The 16,736-nt window shown below is 61.9% G+C and overlaps 1 protein-coding gene across 4 annotated transcripts; it reads left to right on the top strand.

Annotated features, from left to right (window-relative positions):
* The first annotated feature begins 4,872 nt into the window (after positions 1-4,872).
* On the top strand, positions 4,873-16,195 carry NHERF2 (NHERF family PDZ scaffold protein 2). Of its 4 annotated transcripts, XM_033839644.2 has the most exons (7): positions 4,873-5,281; positions 7,734-7,934; positions 13,606-13,785; positions 14,089-14,242; positions 14,320-14,363; positions 14,730-14,792; positions 15,025-15,330. In XM_033839644.2, exons 1-7 carry the CDS (start codon positions 5,069-5,071, stop codon positions 15,181-15,183), a joined length of 1,014 nt encoding a protein of 337 aa, XP_033695535.1. In that variant the 5' UTR covers positions 4,873-5,068; the 3' UTR covers positions 15,184-15,330. The 4 variants fall into 4 exon arrangements, with proteins under 4 accessions (XP_033695535.1, XP_033695534.1, XP_033695536.1 ...); XM_033839645.2 differs by lacking the exon at positions 14,730-14,792 and having other exon boundaries at positions 4,877-5,281; XM_033839646.2 differs by lacking the exons at positions 4,873-5,281; positions 7,734-7,934 and adding an exon at positions 9,986-11,100.
* The last annotated feature ends 541 nt before the right edge of the window (positions 16,196-16,736 follow it).

The following is a 16,736-nucleotide window of genomic DNA, read 5'->3' as shown; positions in this document are numbered from 1 at the left end:
GATCTGTGTGTCCTTGCGGGGCAGAATGGGGGACGGAGGCTGACTCTGCTGGGGGCTGGGTCCCCTTCTCCCTTCTCTGCCAGTGCTGCCCCTCCTGTTAGGGTGTGAGGTCATTAGACCAGGTCCCAGGGTCCCCCAGGAGGGGAGGGGTATCCCACGGTGGGGGAGGGCAGTCAGACGCTGGGTCCTGCTGCCACTTACCAAGGTGTGCAGGAGGAGGAGAGCAGTAGCTCACACCCTCCGCGCTGAGCTGGAGCCCCCACTCCAGCCTCCTAGGAGGCCCACAGGAGGTCCCCTCACTATGCCCCCTGGCCAGCATGGGGAGAATGTCCTCCCCAAGGGGGTGAGACCTTAAGACCTGGCAGCCCATCCAGTCTTTTCCCCATCTCCCAGAATTCATTTCAAACCCGGATCTCCTTGGAACCCCTCCCTCCCCTCAGCCAAGGGCTTCCAGAGACAAAGTGGGAAACACCTGGCCCCCTTCTTCATCGCCATGGCCGTGATCTCTCCCTAGGGAGGAAGGGTCCCTCCACCTGAGACCCCCTTTCCTCCTCAGGAACCCCTCCACTTCTTATCCCCTTCTGCATTTCCAGTTATTATCTCCAGTCCCCCCATATAAATGTGCTCTGCCATCTTGAATAGCAAGGACACCTGGGTCCCCTTCCAGTGCCCCCCTCACTCCACCCTTCTGCTCCCCCTTCAACCCTCTTCAGTGTGGTCTCCGACTCCCACAACTGTCCTGGACCTCGAACTGCCTGGTCACTGTGCCCTGATGCTGTCTGCCCTTCTAGTCCTCCCTTGGCCATGTGGCAAGGCTGCCCTTGGGGCACCCAGCAAGGACAGGGGAGGGGTGGCTTCACGTCTGTCTAGCTCTTGGTTTTGGGGTGCCCACATGGAGCCAGCTCCCACACTAACCTCCTTGGCCTCTGGAAGCACCCTCTGGAGGCCTCTTCCCACTGGCAATTTCCTCTCACCTCCTGGGTGCATCTCTCTTCCACATGGTCTGCTAATATGGGTACTCTGTTTTACTCCACCCTTCCAATTCTTACGGACTCCAGAATTTATTTACTCTGATTCCACTCAGTATTTTTTTCTTCTAGGATCTGCGCTGGGGGAAGTCACAGGCCACTGAGGTCAACCTCCTCTCCCCCAACTCCACCAGTGCTCTCGCCCCTGCTCCTCACTGAACTTGGCCTTTCAAAACATGGGTGTCCTGACCTTGTCACCCCCAGTCCACAACACCTCAAGGGCTCCCACCACCCATGCAATGAAATCCATGCTCTGAGGCCAGGCCCTGTTCCACAGTCTCATTCCTCCCTCCCCTTCCCCACACAGCCTGCAGGAACTCTAGGCAGATTCCAGAACAGCCCTGTGGTTCACCCTGCCTGAGGACTCCAGGGCCCCAGGCCAGGTTAAATGCCCCTCCTGGAGGCTGCCCCAGCCCTGGGCTTCCCCTTGCCAAGGTACACAAATCTGTTTCCCTGGGTCTCAGTGATGTTTCCCCAGTGCTCGCCAGGGCCTGGCACCAAGTGGCCTGCAAATGTTTGGTCACAAGTGCTGGAACACTCGGTGAGGGGCTAGATTTCATGGTGCCTGAAGATACCCCAGTCCAGAGAGGTTGGTGCCAGATTCAAGACGAGAAAGCAGAGCCTGTTAGGAGCTCAGCAGAGGCCCAGCTTCTCTGCTACCACCCCCATGGCGCCCCTATGCTCCTGCAGTGCAAGCAGCCCTAGGGCGCAGGTGTCACTCCAATCCCCCACTCGGCAGGGCTGGACCAGTCAGAGACAGAGAGGTGGAACCTTGGGCAGCTCCCCGGACGATGTAATCCCACTCATCGCCGGCAGGGAGCGCTGCGCGGCTGCTCTCCCGGGCTACAGTCGCACTCCGCTCCTCTGGCGATGGGAGGAGGTAGGCGGGGCCATCCCTGGGTGGGCGGGGCAGTCCACCTGGGAGTCCTTGACCACGGGCCTTATGCACTTCCGCACTCTTCGATCCTCGAAGCCTCTCCAATTCTCTCTCCCTCTCATCTCTGGGTCTCTTGTTCTCATCTCTCTTCCCGTTGTGCTGGTCCCGCCTGCTCCAATATGGGGCTCTGAAGAGAGGCCTGGCGAAGTCTAAAGGAAAGGGTCGTAAGCGACGCCTGGTCATCGCGCGAGGCCCTTAATGCCTATTAGGGAGGGGGCTCCGGCCCTCCCTCAGGAGACAAGGCCTCTGCTCACGGTCACACCAAAAGAGTCTCTGCCCAGACCCAGGCTCTGCCCCATCTCCGCAGGGAGGTAGGTTCAAAGGTCAGAGGAAACCCCCTCCCCCCAGACAGGAGCACAGGACAATCCTACACCAGGTGGACCTAGGGGAGAGAAGGACTGGAAGATCTGACATACTTCCTCTCCCTCTGTCGCATCCCAGCGGACCAGGATGGCTGGAGTGGGGTGAGCACAGGAGCGTGAGGGGGTGGGGGTCACCCAGACCTCTGCTCACCTGCAACCTGTCCGCCTTCCCGCCTGCTGCTGGCCTCGTGCTCACCTCCCCCAGCCCATCCCCAGCGACCCAAACAGCTTCCAGCCCAAACACCTTTCAGTGCACACTTCCGGGCCGCTGCCCAGGCTTCTCCCTTCCCTTTGCTGCCTGGACTCTCTCTTCTTGCACCTCCGCACAGTGCGGCTGAAGGAAGAGGCCTGGGAGAGTTTGGCCAGAGAGCTGCTGGGTCACCTTTCTTCACCTCTGTCACCCCAGGCGCTCCGTACTCACCCTGTTCCCTCTCACTCACTCCTGCTCTCCCTTCCGAGTGGTTCCCTGCTGCCTTTATTCTGTTGCTTTTATCCACTTCCTTTGCTATCTGTCCCCTTTGTTACTATGATGTTGGCTTTGTTACTCTGCTAACCTTTCTTGGTACCTCCTTGGCTTCTCTTTTGCTTTGGGGCCTCCTTTGTTATTCTGGGGCACAGTGTTCCTGGCCCCTGGCTGTGACCACATCCCTTGGTTACCCCACCCTCCAGTGGTGTTCTGTTCCCATCCATTTCACTCACAGGCTGAGTCCTGGGCTGCAGAAGGCTGATCTGGGAGTGTCTTTTCTACAGAAGGGGAAGAGGTCTCCAAGCCTCCTGACCCAAGGGATCAGGGGTCCCTACCTTCCCTTCCCCTTGGTCTGGGGGTCTCCCCTCCAGCCACCTCCCTCGTCTCTGGTATGGCCTCAAAGCTATAGCATGGCAGGTCCTGGGTGGTCCTGGTTGCTATAGGGTGACCCCTAAACCCCACCTGGGGTGGCATATGGTGGACCCCACTGTCCATACCCACCCTCACTGCCTCCGGGGACAGCAGTACCAGGTTGGGTTCAGGGAGGCCAGTCACAGGCCAGACAGGCAGCCTCTGGAGAGACAGACAGACAGATGGAGGTGGCTAGCCAGGCAGCAGCCTATGGCAGCATCATCCAGGGGATGGGGGAGCAGCCTTGCCGCTTCAGCCTAAGTGGCTTTTAGGGACAGCAGCTGGGGTGTGGACACCCAAGGGGCTGTGGCCCAGGAGGCTGCCTAGAGGCAGGCCCTGTGCTTGGGCCGGGGCTATGAGCCCAGGCTGCAGGCACTGGCAAGGGAAGAAGGAGCAGCAAGGACTGGGCCTGAGCACAGCCTGCTTTTCCCCTCATGGGGAACTGTCTGGGCTGGCTGTGCCTGACCCCTGGGGGCCAGGCATGTGCAGGGTGCTGAGCAGGGCTGGGGAGGGGCAGGTTGAGGGTGAGCCTGCAGCTCAGCTGTCTTCCTGTATGTGTGACTGAGAAAGCTGAAGAGGGTGGACTTGGGATCTCACCACCCTGGGCCCAAGGGGAACTGGGGAAACTTGCATGGGTCTCTTCCCTCTCCAGACCTGTTTCCTGATCTGTAAAATGGCCTGAGACCCCTAGGTTTTTTCCAGGTAAAATGTACTCAGAGAGGTACACAAAGAATAAATGACTTTCCATCGGTTGGGAGAAGGGGGCATTCATGCTGGTGGAGGTGGAGGGAGGGGAGGGGAGGAAGAGCTGGGGTGCAGGAGGGGCCTGCTCAAGGGAGCAGCTCCCGTGAATGCTGACTGGCTAGTGCTCAGAGGCCCAAGCCGTCAGCACATTTCATCCTAGGTCAGGAGGAGAGTAGCAAAGACCCCTTCCTTCCAGCCAGATAAGTGCATGTCATTCCCTCACCCTTTGCAGTCACCCACCAGGCCTGGGATGGGCAGGGATAGGAGTGAGGGGTCCTGGCAAAGGGAGGGGATGGTGGTGGGGAATGCTTAATGGTCCAACGTAGCACAGATAGGCACAATCACTCCTGGGCAGGGCCAGGAAGTCACTCAGTCACTGGCCTACAGGATATAGGAAGGGGCTGCTGCCTTGTCAGTTTCAAACCCCTCTTTTTGCCTCCTGGACCATCCTGGGACTCTGTGCTGGGTCAGGGAAGCTCTGGGTTGCAGGAGGGATTCTGATACAGGAACGGGCCATGGGAGGGGAGAGGGGGGGAGGGGGAGGGGGGTTCCCGAGGAGGGTGGGCAGAGCCATGGCCATTGTTCTTACCCTCGGGCCCCTGTATAGGGGTTCCTCAGTCTAAGGATCCTTTCTCCACCCCCTTCCCGCCTCAGGGGCCTGCCTTGATACCCCTGCTGCTCATACAGTAGGTGCTCAATAAATGTTACTGGCATAGGAGGCAAAGGCGCTGGCGCCAAGAAGGCTGCCCAGAATGGGAGCGAGACAGAGGGGTACTGGTGATTCGGGGGTGCCCTGACGCCTCCCCCGGGGCCTCCCTGGGCTGGCGGAGCGCGGAGGCAAAGGAAATGACCAGGGTGGCTTGGACCCGGGGCGGGGGCGGCATGGCGGAGGGGGCGGGGAAGGGGCGGGCGCGGGGGCGGTGCCGCAGCCAGAGCCCGAGCCGGAGCCGGAGGCGACGGGAGCCGAGCGGGAGCCGCCGAGGCCACCACCGGGTCTCCAGCGCCGCCGCCGCCTCCGCGCCCCCCCCATCCCCGCGAGCCGGCCCCCGCGCCCCTGCCTGCTGGCGGCGGGCGAAAGCGCCGTGGCCAGCCCTTGGCCGGCCGGTGGGCAGCCGGCACCATGGCCGCACCGGAGCCTTTGCGGCCGCGTCTGTGCCGCCTGGTGCGCGGCGAACACGGCTACGGCTTCCACCTGCACGGCGAGAAGGGCCGCCGCGGGCAGTTCATTCGGCGCGTGGAGCCCGGTTCCCCGGCGGAGGCGGCCGCGCTGCGCGCCGGAGATCGGCTGGTCGAGGTCAACGGCGTCAACGTGGAGGGTGAGACGCACCACCAGGTGGGTGCCTGTGCTCCATCCCCGGCCCACCGCTCCGCCACCCCCCACCGCCCCCATCCCCGGAGCGCGTCCCTGCCCCGCGCGCGCGGAGGGCGCCAATAACCACCGAGCTCGGGGCTGCCTGCGCCCAGGCCTCAGCTCCCTTCTCCGGGCCAGGAGGGGATCGCACAAGGGCCTGCGGTGGGCTCCCGTGGAGAGGTGGGGGACGTGGCCGCTGAGGCAGAGGCAACCGGCCTCCTTCTAGCCTCCTCCAGCCCGGGTCGGTCCTGCACGGAGCGAGGCGGTGGGGGGTGGAATCCTGGCAGGGAGGGGCCCGCATTGCGGCTCCTCCGTGTCTCAGCCCTCGCTCTTAAGTCTTGTTCCGGCCTCAGCGCAATGTGTGGAGCAGTTGGCCCCTCGGGGGTCTCCCTGTGCCTGGGGATACGGGTGCTTTTCTATCAGCGTGTACACATGTGCGTGTGTACACAACTGGGTATGTCTGTGAATGTACAGGTCCCTCGTGTGTGTACCTGCAGGGGATGTCACAGGGAGGGCACACCTGTGTGTGCCTGCATCAGTTGAGTGAGTGTGTGTGCTGGACTGTATGCACATGCGTATACAGGTCTGCACTCCTAGATATATGTGTGTGCATACAGATCTGCATGCCTGGACGTGTGTGAACTGGGAGATGTGTGTGTGTGTGTGTGTGTGTGTGTGTGTGTACCCTCCTGTGTGTGGCTGTGTATATATGTGTCCCGGCCTCTGTGTCTGTTGGCTATGTGTAGTCGTCAGTGTGTCTGTAGCCAGTGTACTAGTGTGTGTCCTGGCTGATGGTGTCTGGGTCCTGGTGGGAGTCACCGCTGTGGCAGCACATTCTTCTCCAAAGAGGCTGCTGGATGGCCTGGCAGGGGTCACTGATCGCAGCCCCCTGCCCCTTGCAGCTGAAGATAAAGGCCAGAGGGAGGTTCTCTGCAGGTTCTGACCCCTGGGGGGTGTCCGTCTCCCACTGACCAGGGACTCACCTGGCTTGGGTCCAGTCTTCCTCCACCCCTTCTACTCAGGCTCCTCTGTGTCCCCCCAACACCTGTCTGTGTGGCCAGGCCTGGGCCTAGAGATTAGTAAATTGGCTGGGCTGGGAGCTGAACTCTCACTTCTACCCTTGGAGATTTTGTCTGTCCGTCTGTCTGCCGTCCTTCTGTCTTTTACCCAGAGTGTCAGCTGGATAGGCTGTTTGCTGGAGGGTGGGGGTCAAGGCCAGAGAGCTTGGATTGACAGGCCATAGGGAGGGCCTGGTAGAGCTGGCGCCTGGCCTCTGTTTAACAGTTGCTGCCACCCTTGCCCCTAGAGCAATGCTTATCCCAGGCCTCCCGGGGTGCTGGTCTCTAAGAACTTCACACAGGACCACTTGAGACCTTCCCACTGTCTTGGGAGGGAGAAGGTACAGTTACGGCTCCCATTTTACAGATGAGGAAACTGATGCTTGGGGATACTGGGTGACTCGTCTGGGTCCCACAGTCAGGAAGCATGAGGGTCCTGGAGTCCTCCTGTGACTCTGTGGCTCATGGGGAAAGACAGGTACAGAGGAGGGCTGGGGCAAAGATGGGCCTGGTTCAGACCCTCCTATCTTTTGAGAACATCTACTGAGAAGCTGGTGGGGGCCCTGTCTGTCCTTTCCCAGGCCTAGGGGTAGGGGTGGGGTATTGCCCTTCCTTCCCCAATGCCCAGTGGGCACTGCCCCTCCTGCGGGCACACACTAGCATGTATGCGCCGTCACCATGCACATGCTCTAGATACTTCACAGACACCTGTGTAACCACACCTGTCCCACAGGTGGACCTGCCCCTCCCCACCTCTCCCTGCTGTGTCTGAATCCTGCTTTCCGGGTTATGGGTAGGTACCTGAGGAGGTGCCTTGCCACAGGAATCCAGGTGTTCTCTCCGCAGGTCCAGTAGGAATAGGTCCATTGTCATGATCTGGAAGAGAATGGAAGGCCTAGAGGCAGGGGTTTAGACCACTATGTTCCACCACTGGAAAAGACAGAAAAAGGCACAAACACACTGAAACTGGGACCCAGGGAGACAGTTCTCTCCTTCAAACCCAGACCTAGAGACACCCTGAAACAGAAGGCTGCAGGGTGCAGGCCGCACACATGCACACACGCATGCTGAAAACCCGAAGCTCAGCCGAGCCCCGTCTTTGTCACTTCCTGGGCCGAGGTGAGGCCCTGTGAGGCCCCCACAGCCCTTGCAGCCTGGGCGCTTGTGTCCGGAGTCCCAGGAGAAGAGGGAGGGAGCTGCTGGAGTGGGGGTGGGGGGCGGAGCCAGCGGGCCTCTCGATCCAGCCGCCCACCCCTGCCCCTGGTAGGCTCGCAGCCTGCCCACAGCCCTGGGCCAGCCCTGGGTGGTGCCGCTGCCCATGTGCTGCCTGCTGCCTGGAGTGCTGGCCGTGACCTCCCACCACCCACCTGTCCCAGGTGGTGCAGAGGATCAAGGCCGTGGAGGGGCAGACTCGGCTGCTGGTGGTGGACAAGGAGACGGACGAAGAGCTCCGCCGGCGGCAACTGACCTGCACCGAGGAGATGGCCCAGCGAGGGCTGCCCCCTGCCCACGACCCCTGGGAGCCAAAGCCGGACTGGGCACGAGGGAGCAGCCTCAGCTCTGAGGTCGCCCAGAAGGTATGGTGGGCTCTGCCCACAGGGACCACCTGGGCTCTCCCAGAACCACCTTCTTGTCCTCCTGACAGCAGTCTCTGCCTCTAGTCACCTCCAGAAGTATCTGTCTCCATCTCTGCTGCCCCTCTGGGCCCCTTCTCTGCCCCTGGTGAAAACCCTCTTGGCTACCTGGAGCCACTCTTTCTGCCCTCAGCCTGTGCTCTAAATCAGGTAGTGTCAGGGCAACCTGGCCCTGGTCCACAGCCCCCGTCTCTGGCCCTCTTCCCCAGGACGCTCCTCAGAGCCACTTGTCCTAGGAAGGGTCATTCTGACAAGCCACCCCCTCCCTGGCCTAGGGGCTGAGGAACCTGGGGAGGGGCTGCTGGGATGTTCTGGGACTGAGCGTGCTCAGCTCTGTGCCTGTGTTGGGTGTCTGTCTGAGGAGCCTGCTTGTGCTCTGAAGGCCTCAGAGGGACTGACCCTCCTCCGTGGTGGCAGCTGAGGAGACTCTCTAAGCTGGGTCCTCAGCTCTGGGGTCTGCAGGGGTTGCGGCACCTCCCCCTTCTCCTTGCTCCCCCCTCCAGACAGGAAGAGCTAACTGGGGAAGAGCTGGGGAAGGGGGAGGTGGTGGTGGTGGGGAGTCTAGTTCTGTCTCTTTCTAGGTAGCAGGGGCTGGGCAGTGGCCCTATTGGGGCAGCACCTGGATGCCAGGAGGAAGAGCCTGCTTGTCCTGCCCTCCTGGAAGCCCCGCGCCCTTACTACCTTCTGTATTTTGTGCCCCTACTACCTTCTTCATTTTTTTTTTAAAGAGAAAAATCCCTTAAAGGAAGATTCAAGCCGAGGGGCTCCCCAGAGCCCACTTTGAGAACCACTGGCCTGGGGCTGGTGGAGGTGTGAGATCTGACATTTCTGGGTGTGCAGGGGACCCTGACACCTGCCCTGTCCCTGTCCCGGATGTCTCCCAGGCGAGCTGGCCATGCCTGTGACCTGGATCCTGTGGGGCCTTGTGTTTCTCCTGGAGGGGATGGCATTCCCGGTGGGGAGGCAACCTGGGCACAGGCATGAGCATGAACCCCTGCCCCACTTTTTTGTTCTTTGTGGCTCTACGGCAGGCTAGGGGGTGATGGTTAGGGCCACAGTGCCAAGTCCTGGAGTCTGGACTTTGCCCCAGGGCCACTGAAGGCCAGAGTAGGGGGTGTTAGGGTCAGATTTGTGATTTCAGGGGAGCCCTGGGATGGTGCACTGGCTGACCACCCCGCCAGACTGAGAGCTGGAGTCTCCCTCCTTCCCAGGGCATCTCACCCCCAGGAGGAAGCGCCCCTCCCCCTAGGCGTTTGTCCATTGATTTAGACACAAATGGCTGAGTTCACTTTCCTGTGGAAAACTCTGCCCTCAGGCCTTATCTGGAGGGTGGGGAGGCACCTTGTCCTTGGGTGGGACCTTCTCCCTCCACTATTTCAGGCTCTGGGGGCTGCAGGAAGCCCTAGGAGGGGTCTTCCGCTGGTGTATTTTTTTTAATTTATTTTTATTCGACTTATTTTATTTTTGGCTGTGTTGGGTCTTCATTGCTGCGCGTGGGCTTTCTCTAGTTGTGGCGAGTGGGGGCTGCTCTTTGTTTCAGTGTGCGGACTTCTCATTGGGGTGGCTTCTCTTGTTGCGGAGCACGGGCTCTAGGTGTGCAAGCTTCAGTAGTTGTGGCTCACGGGCTCTAGAGTGCAGGCTCAGTAGTTGTGGCGCATGGGCTCAGTAGTTGTGGCTCTCTGGCTTTAGAGCGCAGGCTCAGTAGTTGTGGCGCACGGGCTTAGTTGCTCTGTGGCATGTGGGATCTTCCCAGACCAGGGCTCGAACCTGTGTCCCCTGCATTGGCAGGAGGATTCTTAACCACTGTGCCACCAGGGAAGCCTGCTGCTGGTGTAATTTTAGAGGAAAAGAGTGGGGCCCGTCTGGCAGGTCCCTCCGTGGTTGGGGCTGGCAGGGGGACAGGGACCCCATAAGGTCAGGGGAGTCCCTGAGGGCACGGTCTCTCTTTTCCCTCCCAGCCAGAGACCCGGTATTTAATCGGCTGAGCTCAGAGCATGGGAAGGAAGAGCTGGACCTCCGCTGACCTCCACAAACCAGGCTTAGCTTCCGCCCATCACAGGCTGTGAGGGAGCCTGGGTGAACGATGCTTATATACAGGGCTATGCCCTGATAGGGCCTCAACAGCAGTGGGTCAGGAGAACTGGGGAGAGATGTGTGTTGTTTGCTTCACGGTGGGGGATGAAGGGGCCCACCCTCCATGCCCTGTGGGGGGAAGGGCTGAGGTGGGAGTCCAGGCCCCAAGGGCCCTTCTGGCTCTCTCAGCCTCAGTGTCCTCCTGTCCTGGGTAGGGAGGAGGGGGTGCGCAGGGGAGGACACTGATGTGGCTGGCCCCTCCCTTCCGGGGGCTGTCAGCGCTGTCAGTGGTGACTCAGCCCGGTTCAGACTGGGCTGGGGTGGCCGCAGCTGCAGTGCAGCTGATCGTGACAGTGATGATGGGGGACCGCCCCGAACAGCGACGGGGCAGCCAGCGGTGCCAGGGCTGCAGGGGTGTGATAGACCCCGGGCCCTCCTCCCCCTCACAGCCAGCCCATGCCTCCATCTCCAGTTCTGGAGGCCTTTGGGGGCTGAGAGTGAGTGAGGTGACAGAGTCCTGCAGAGGGTGACCGCCTGGTACAGGACGTGGTGCCTACAAGAGGGCTTTTGGGGCTCCCTGGTTCCTGCTCCCCATCCCCCCGTGAGCTGCAGCAGGACTGTCTTATGTTCTGAGGTCAGGGTCCCCTCCTTTGCCTCCTTGTCTCCCCAGCCCTGGGTCCTGGGAGAAGGGCAGGGCCTCCCAGCAGTTTCCTTCCTTCCTTTCTTGGGACGGAAACCTGGCCGGTGGGGGACACCCGGCTGGAGCCTGAGAAGGGGAGGGGGGCTCAGCCACCACCCTGCTCCTCAAAGTGACTCAGCCCTATGTCCCCACCCGTCCCTGGGGAGCCTGGGCCACAGTGGGAGGTGGATAAATGGGGTGGCAGCCTGGGCTGGCTGGAGAGCTCAGGCCACTCCAGCTGGACGCTCGCCGCTTGCCGCTTCTGTCCCGCCTCCTATGGCCCGCTCTGGGAGTGCCACACCACCCTCCCCGGCCCCAGGAGCCCTTCCACGGAGCCCATCCCGGAGGCTTGTGCAGGTCAGGTGGGGTGGGGGCAGGGTGGGCAATGAGGAAACTGGCAGCCAGCTTAGTCTCTGTCCCCCAGGATTGGGAGAGGGGACGCTGGGGACCCTGGTGACCCTGGTGTGAGCAGGCTGGACCCTGAGCAACAATGGGGGCCTTTTTCTGCCAGGGCTGGTGAGTCACCATCTGGGGGGTGGTACAGCCTGGCTCCAGGGGTACCCCCATGCCAGCCTCTTTGTCTGGTTAGAGGCATGTCCGGGAGACTAGGGCTTGTCCAGCTCTGTGGCTGCCTGGTAGGGAATGGGGCTTGGAAGCCTGTGGAAGCCTGAGGGCCTAGCTGGGAGGCAACAGGAAGTGCTCTGAGCCAGGGCAGGAGCGAGGAATGTGAGCAATGCGGCCAGGCCCAGCCTGCACCCCCTCCTGACCTACTATGGTGCTGGGCCTCCCCGCGGGCTTTCCCCCTGGGTCGCCTTGCTGCCAGCCTTGTCTCCCCACTGTCCCCCATTGCAGCCCCTCAACCTGAGGGGTCTAGTGCCAAGTTTGGCGCTCCTTGGACCCTGATCGTAAGGAGAGGGACTTAGGTCAGATGTTAGGAGAAACCTCTTGGCTGTGCGGTGAGAGGCAGCCGTGCTGGGTTGAGGCAGGGAGATGGCCAGTACGGTCTCGAACCAGAAATGACTGCATTCAGCCTGGCTTCATGGCCCCAGCTGTCCCCTCCGACAGTCCTGCTTCCCATCTGGGGGCCTTAAGAGAACACTCCCTGGAACCATTGTGGAGGGTGTGGGAAGAGGCCACAGGGCCCAGTGCTGAGGGCCGTCCTTTCACACGATGGGTCACTGCACGGGTCCATGAAGCCTGTTTGCGAGCGTACGTTTGGATGTCTGGTCTCTGTGACCATGTGATGCCCCGCTGCCACCCGGGCCCAATTCCACCACCAGGTGTGCTCATGTCACACTTCCACGGCCACACATGGCCCCGGCCAGCCTTGGGACCTGTGCTCTGACAGCCTGGACCTGAGAGGCACGTCAGAGCTGCACACCTGTACTTCCAGGTGTGTCTGGAGAGGGGCTGAGTCTATAAGTGAGCTCCTGGAGCACCCAGGGGTCTCACAGCCCCAAGTTCAGCCCAGGATGCCTGGCTGAGCCCCTGGGGGACTGAGGAGCAGCAGCCCAGTCCCTGGAATTCCTGGGGTTATGGGGCAGATGGTGGCCTGCAGCGGGGGTTCCAAGGGGGCAGGCTTTGGGGGGTCGGGGAAGGGGTCATGGAGAAGGGGCACAGGCTGGACCGGAAGAAGGTGTTCCCCAGGGGTGGGAGGGCCTAGAGACTGAGGTAAGGCACCACCCTGTGAGGAGAGACACGCTTGGTCCCACAGCTGGGTGGCCACAGTCCGATTTGGGGTTTGGGGGTGAGCTCGAAGGCCTGGAGGCTGGCCCTCCCTCAGTACAGCCCCCAGCCTGGCCCAGGGTCACTGGCCACACACAGGGAGGTAGAGGGACAGGAAAAGGCCCTGGTGAGCACCCCCTCCCTGCATAGTCTCATCTGCACGCGCACTTGAGCCCCAAGCTCCCAGGAAACCTGAGCTGCTGGCCGCCCGCTCCCTCCGGCCACCGCCATGTTCAACTGAGCACCGGTGGCCGCTGGCCACTCAGCGCTGTGGTCACTACCTCAGGCCCTGGCTGGGTGGGGGCCCTGGGGTCTGGCCTCTGCCTGCACGGCCCTCCCGCACCCCCAGCCCAGAACCTACTGCAGGATGCCAGAGGTAAACGGAGGCAGAGCCCTGGGGTGTTGGTGGGGGGACCCTCAGGGCACCGTGAGCCTTCCATGGAGGGCAGGGAAGATGGGAGGCAGGCCCCATCCTCGGCCCCTCACTCTGCTCCCTCACTGGGGCTCCTGCCCAGGCTCCAGCCGGTGCCTCCCAAGCCTCTGGGCCCTGTGGGGGCGGGGGCGGCTCCAGCTTGATCTGGAATGTGAAAGCAAACACAGCCGCACTGCCATCAGCCCTAGGGAGACCTTTGGGAGCATAAACAAAACAGCCGGTCCTACGGCCCTACCCTGCCAGCCCCACACTCCGGATGGGGGTTGGGTAGAGGACAGGCGGGGCCCACAGCCTTCCTGGACGCTGTGACGAGTGGCAGCTCATCGCACTTGTCTCTCCTAGGCCCCTGGTCTGTGCTCAGCCCTAGCCTTGAGCCCATTGATTCTCCCAACACCCCTGTAAGGCCCCTGACCCTATCGCAGGTCCCTAAGGCTTTGTTCAGGATCCGGAAGCTGGATCATCACAGGCAGCCTAAGCATCACCCCCCCAGCCGCCCCCCCCGCCAACCCCGTGTTGGTCTCTGAGACCTGGGGATGCTGTCAGGTGGGGGCATGATGCTGAGTGTGGGGCTGGGGCTCCCTCCCACCACCTCCACTCCTGCCTTTGCACACTGGGGACAGGACTGGAAGCCTCAGGGGTGGGGTCAGCGCCTCTAGGGTGGGAGGTCAGAGCTGGAGCCTCACCCTGCATCCCTGTGCCTGCAGGATGTCAATGGGCCCCTGAGGGAGCTGCGCCCGAGGCTCTGCCACCTGCAAAAAGGCCCCCAGGGCTACGGGTTTAACCTGCACAGTGACAAGTCCCGGCCTGGACAGTATATCCGCTCGGTGGACCCAGGCTCTCCTGCTGCCCACTCTGGCCTCCGTGCCCAGGACCGACTCATAGAGGTACCCGCCCTGTGTGTATATGTCTGCTCCTGTGTCCTTTCTGTTTGTGACTGGGCCCGTGTCCCCTGTGTGTGTCCGTATGTTTGTCTATGCCTGTGCCCTCCCGCGGTGCGCGCGTTTGTGTCTGGGCCCCGGGTCCTCACTGGGAGGAGGGAGATGCTGGGAACCTGAGCTGGTGCTCCTCTTGCTGCCGTGGCTGGTGACAGCGTTGATGAATATTTGATGTCACACCTGGCCAAGTGGCTTGGGGGGCTGGTGGGGACCTGCCCTCAGGCAGCACTGATCCCATGCTGGCGGCGGCAGGTGAACGGGCAGAATGTGGAGGGGCTGCGCCACGTGGAGGTGGTTGCCAGCATCAAGGCACGGGAGGACGAGGCCCGGCTGCTTGTGGTGGACCCCGAAACAGATGAGCACTTCAAGCGGCTGCGGGTCACACCCACCGAGGAGCATGTGGAAGGTGGGCGGCTGCCCTGGGGCCCAGTGCTGGGGTAAAGCATTGGGGGCTGAGTGGCCAGTGACACACTGTCCCCACAGGTCCATTGCCATCACCAGTCACCAACGGGACCAGCTCGGCCCAGGTGAGAGGGTGGGAGTGGACAGGGTGAGCCCAGGAGACCACAGGGGCACCTTTGGGGGTCCCCAGACCTGACAGAGCCCCTCCGACATTTCTGTCCTTGTCTAGCATGGTTGTGAGATCGAGCTTGGCCCTGTCACTCCCAGCCATGATGCCCCTTGGATCCGTCTTGGGTCAGCCACACCCCAGCGCCATAGGGCACTCGGGCACCTCCAGGGTGTAGTAGAGGCTCAGTGGCCACTGCCAAATAGAGGAATAAAGGCAGCTCTGGCGTGTGCACGCGTGTCTGCACGTGTGCGTGTAAGCCTGTGTGTGCACAGCGGCTCCTGGGTGGGGTCCCTAAAGCCAAGCCTTACCCTTGGTTTCCCAGCTCAATGGTGGCTCCGTGTGCTCATCCCGAAGTGACCTGCCTGGCTTAGACAAGGACACTGAGGTAGCGGGTGCCTATCCACCTCTACTGCTGTTCACACACTGGGGGGCCTGAGGCCTTGGGGGCGGGCATCTGTGGAGCTGTCAGCCTGAGCTGTGAGGCCACCGCCTCTAGGAAGCCCTCCTGGGCCTGCCACCAGGTGGCCTCTGGTGTGAACTCCCTGGGAAAGGCCACCTGTCTGGGGGCCTGGGTCCAGGGCTCACTCTGGCCACCCACCCACCATATCTGCCCCTAGGATGGCAGCACCTGGAAGCGCGACCCTTTTCAGGAGAGCGGCCTCCACCTGAGCCCCACTGCAGCCGAGGCCAAGGAGAAGGTGAGAGCCACCAGGGTCAACAAGCGGGCACCGCAGATGGACTGGAACCGGAAGCGAGAGATCTTCAGCAACTTCTGAGCCCTCCCTGCCTGTTTCCTGCCGGGCTCCTCCTGCATGGACCTTGGGCCTTGCCCCTCGGGCCCGCCCAGAGCTCCCCTCAGTGGACTGGAGGGGACATCCTTACCCCCCAAGCCGTGGTGGTCCCACCACCACCCAAGAACCAACCTGTGCCCCAGTGAGACCCCGTCCTGCCCCCCACCCACTGGGTGCTAGGGGAGTGTGGCAGCAAGATGGGGAGAGAGAGCCCCTGAGATGTGAGATACCCAGAGAGACAGTGATGGGATGTGGGGAGAGGGAGAGGAGGGAGAGGAGGGAGAGGGGGGAGAGGGGGAGAGGGGAAGAGGCAGTGGTAACCCGCGGGGCCCGGCCCTTGCTGCTCTGCCTGGGCCTGCTGACTTAAAGGAATTTGTGTTTTTGCTTTTTTTCCAGAAAGAGCTCTAGCTCCACACATGTTTCCACTTAATACCAGAGCCCTGCCCCCACCCCCCTCAGGACGTGCTCTCTAAATAATTGCAATAAAACAAACCTTTCTCTGCAAACCATTTTCTCCCCACCCCTTCAGCAGCAGCCATCCCAAGCAGGAGTGCCAGGGACGTCCAGGGACAGAGTTGGGGCGCTTGCAGGCCGTGTTCATTCAGGCTTTGGGGGGTGCTGGGGATGCCAGATGTGGCTGTGAGAGCTGCCCCTCTGCCCTGTCCCTGCCCTCCCTGGGGGGGTGGGTCTGGGGTACAGGGCCTGGGCTCTTTGAGGGGCCTGAGAATGGAGGCCCTGTGCCCCTGAGGAGGGCAGACTCTGGACAGGCACCTTGTCCCTGCACGGCAGCCCCCAGACCTTTGGGGTGTGACTGTGTGAGAGCCTGTCCCCAGGAAGGACCCCAGGCTCCGGGCTTGGCCCCTGCTAGGAGCCTCCCCCAGAGGAAACCCCACCGACTCTGCCTTTCCCCTGCCCAGAACCTGACCGACCGACATCGCTGTCTGCCCCATAAGCCATAGCACACGCGCGCCTTCAGAATAAACAGGCCTTCCTTGGACCCTGGCTGTCTCTGTCCTTCCTGAGCCTTCATTTTGGGGGTTGGAGGGATCATGGTCTGGGCAGGGAGGTGGCAGCCTGCAGCTCCCCAAGTCTCAGCTGCTGGAAACAGTCCCATTCCTAAGCCTCCCCTCCCCAAATCCATCCGCTAGCCCCTCTCAGCTCCTGCTCCCTCTTGCTTATCTCTCTAGCGCACTTGGGACCCCTGTGCTTCGGAACCCTGCCCTCTCACCAGCACCTCCCTGTGAAGCCTTCTGGGCCCCTGGCCCCCCAGCAGGTACACGCAGGTCAGGCCCTGTGCCCTGTGTTGCCCTCCCTGGGCCTGCTGGTGTCCCTCTGAGACCAGGTGGCTCTGTAAACACTGAGGGTGGGGCCTTCGTGGCAGAGGCTGGGGCTCTCAGGGTGCACAAGTTCAGGAAGGGGCGTGTGTTTCCACGTCCCCAGCCAGCTGCTGCGGGAGGCAGCCTGGGCTTCCAACGTCCCCAGCGGGCTTCCAGACAGCTGGCTGCAACTGGCTCCTACAACCCCCCCGCCACCCCTGC

This window comes from Tursiops truncatus, chromosome 15, assembly GCF_011762595.2.
Source record: "Tursiops truncatus isolate mTurTru1 chromosome 15, mTurTru1.mat.Y, whole genome shotgun sequence".
NCBI lineage: Eukaryota > Metazoa > Chordata > Mammalia > Artiodactyla > Delphinidae > Tursiops > Tursiops truncatus.
Note: the sequence above shows the minus strand (reverse complement) of the source record. Positions and strands in the feature narration are given on the sequence as shown.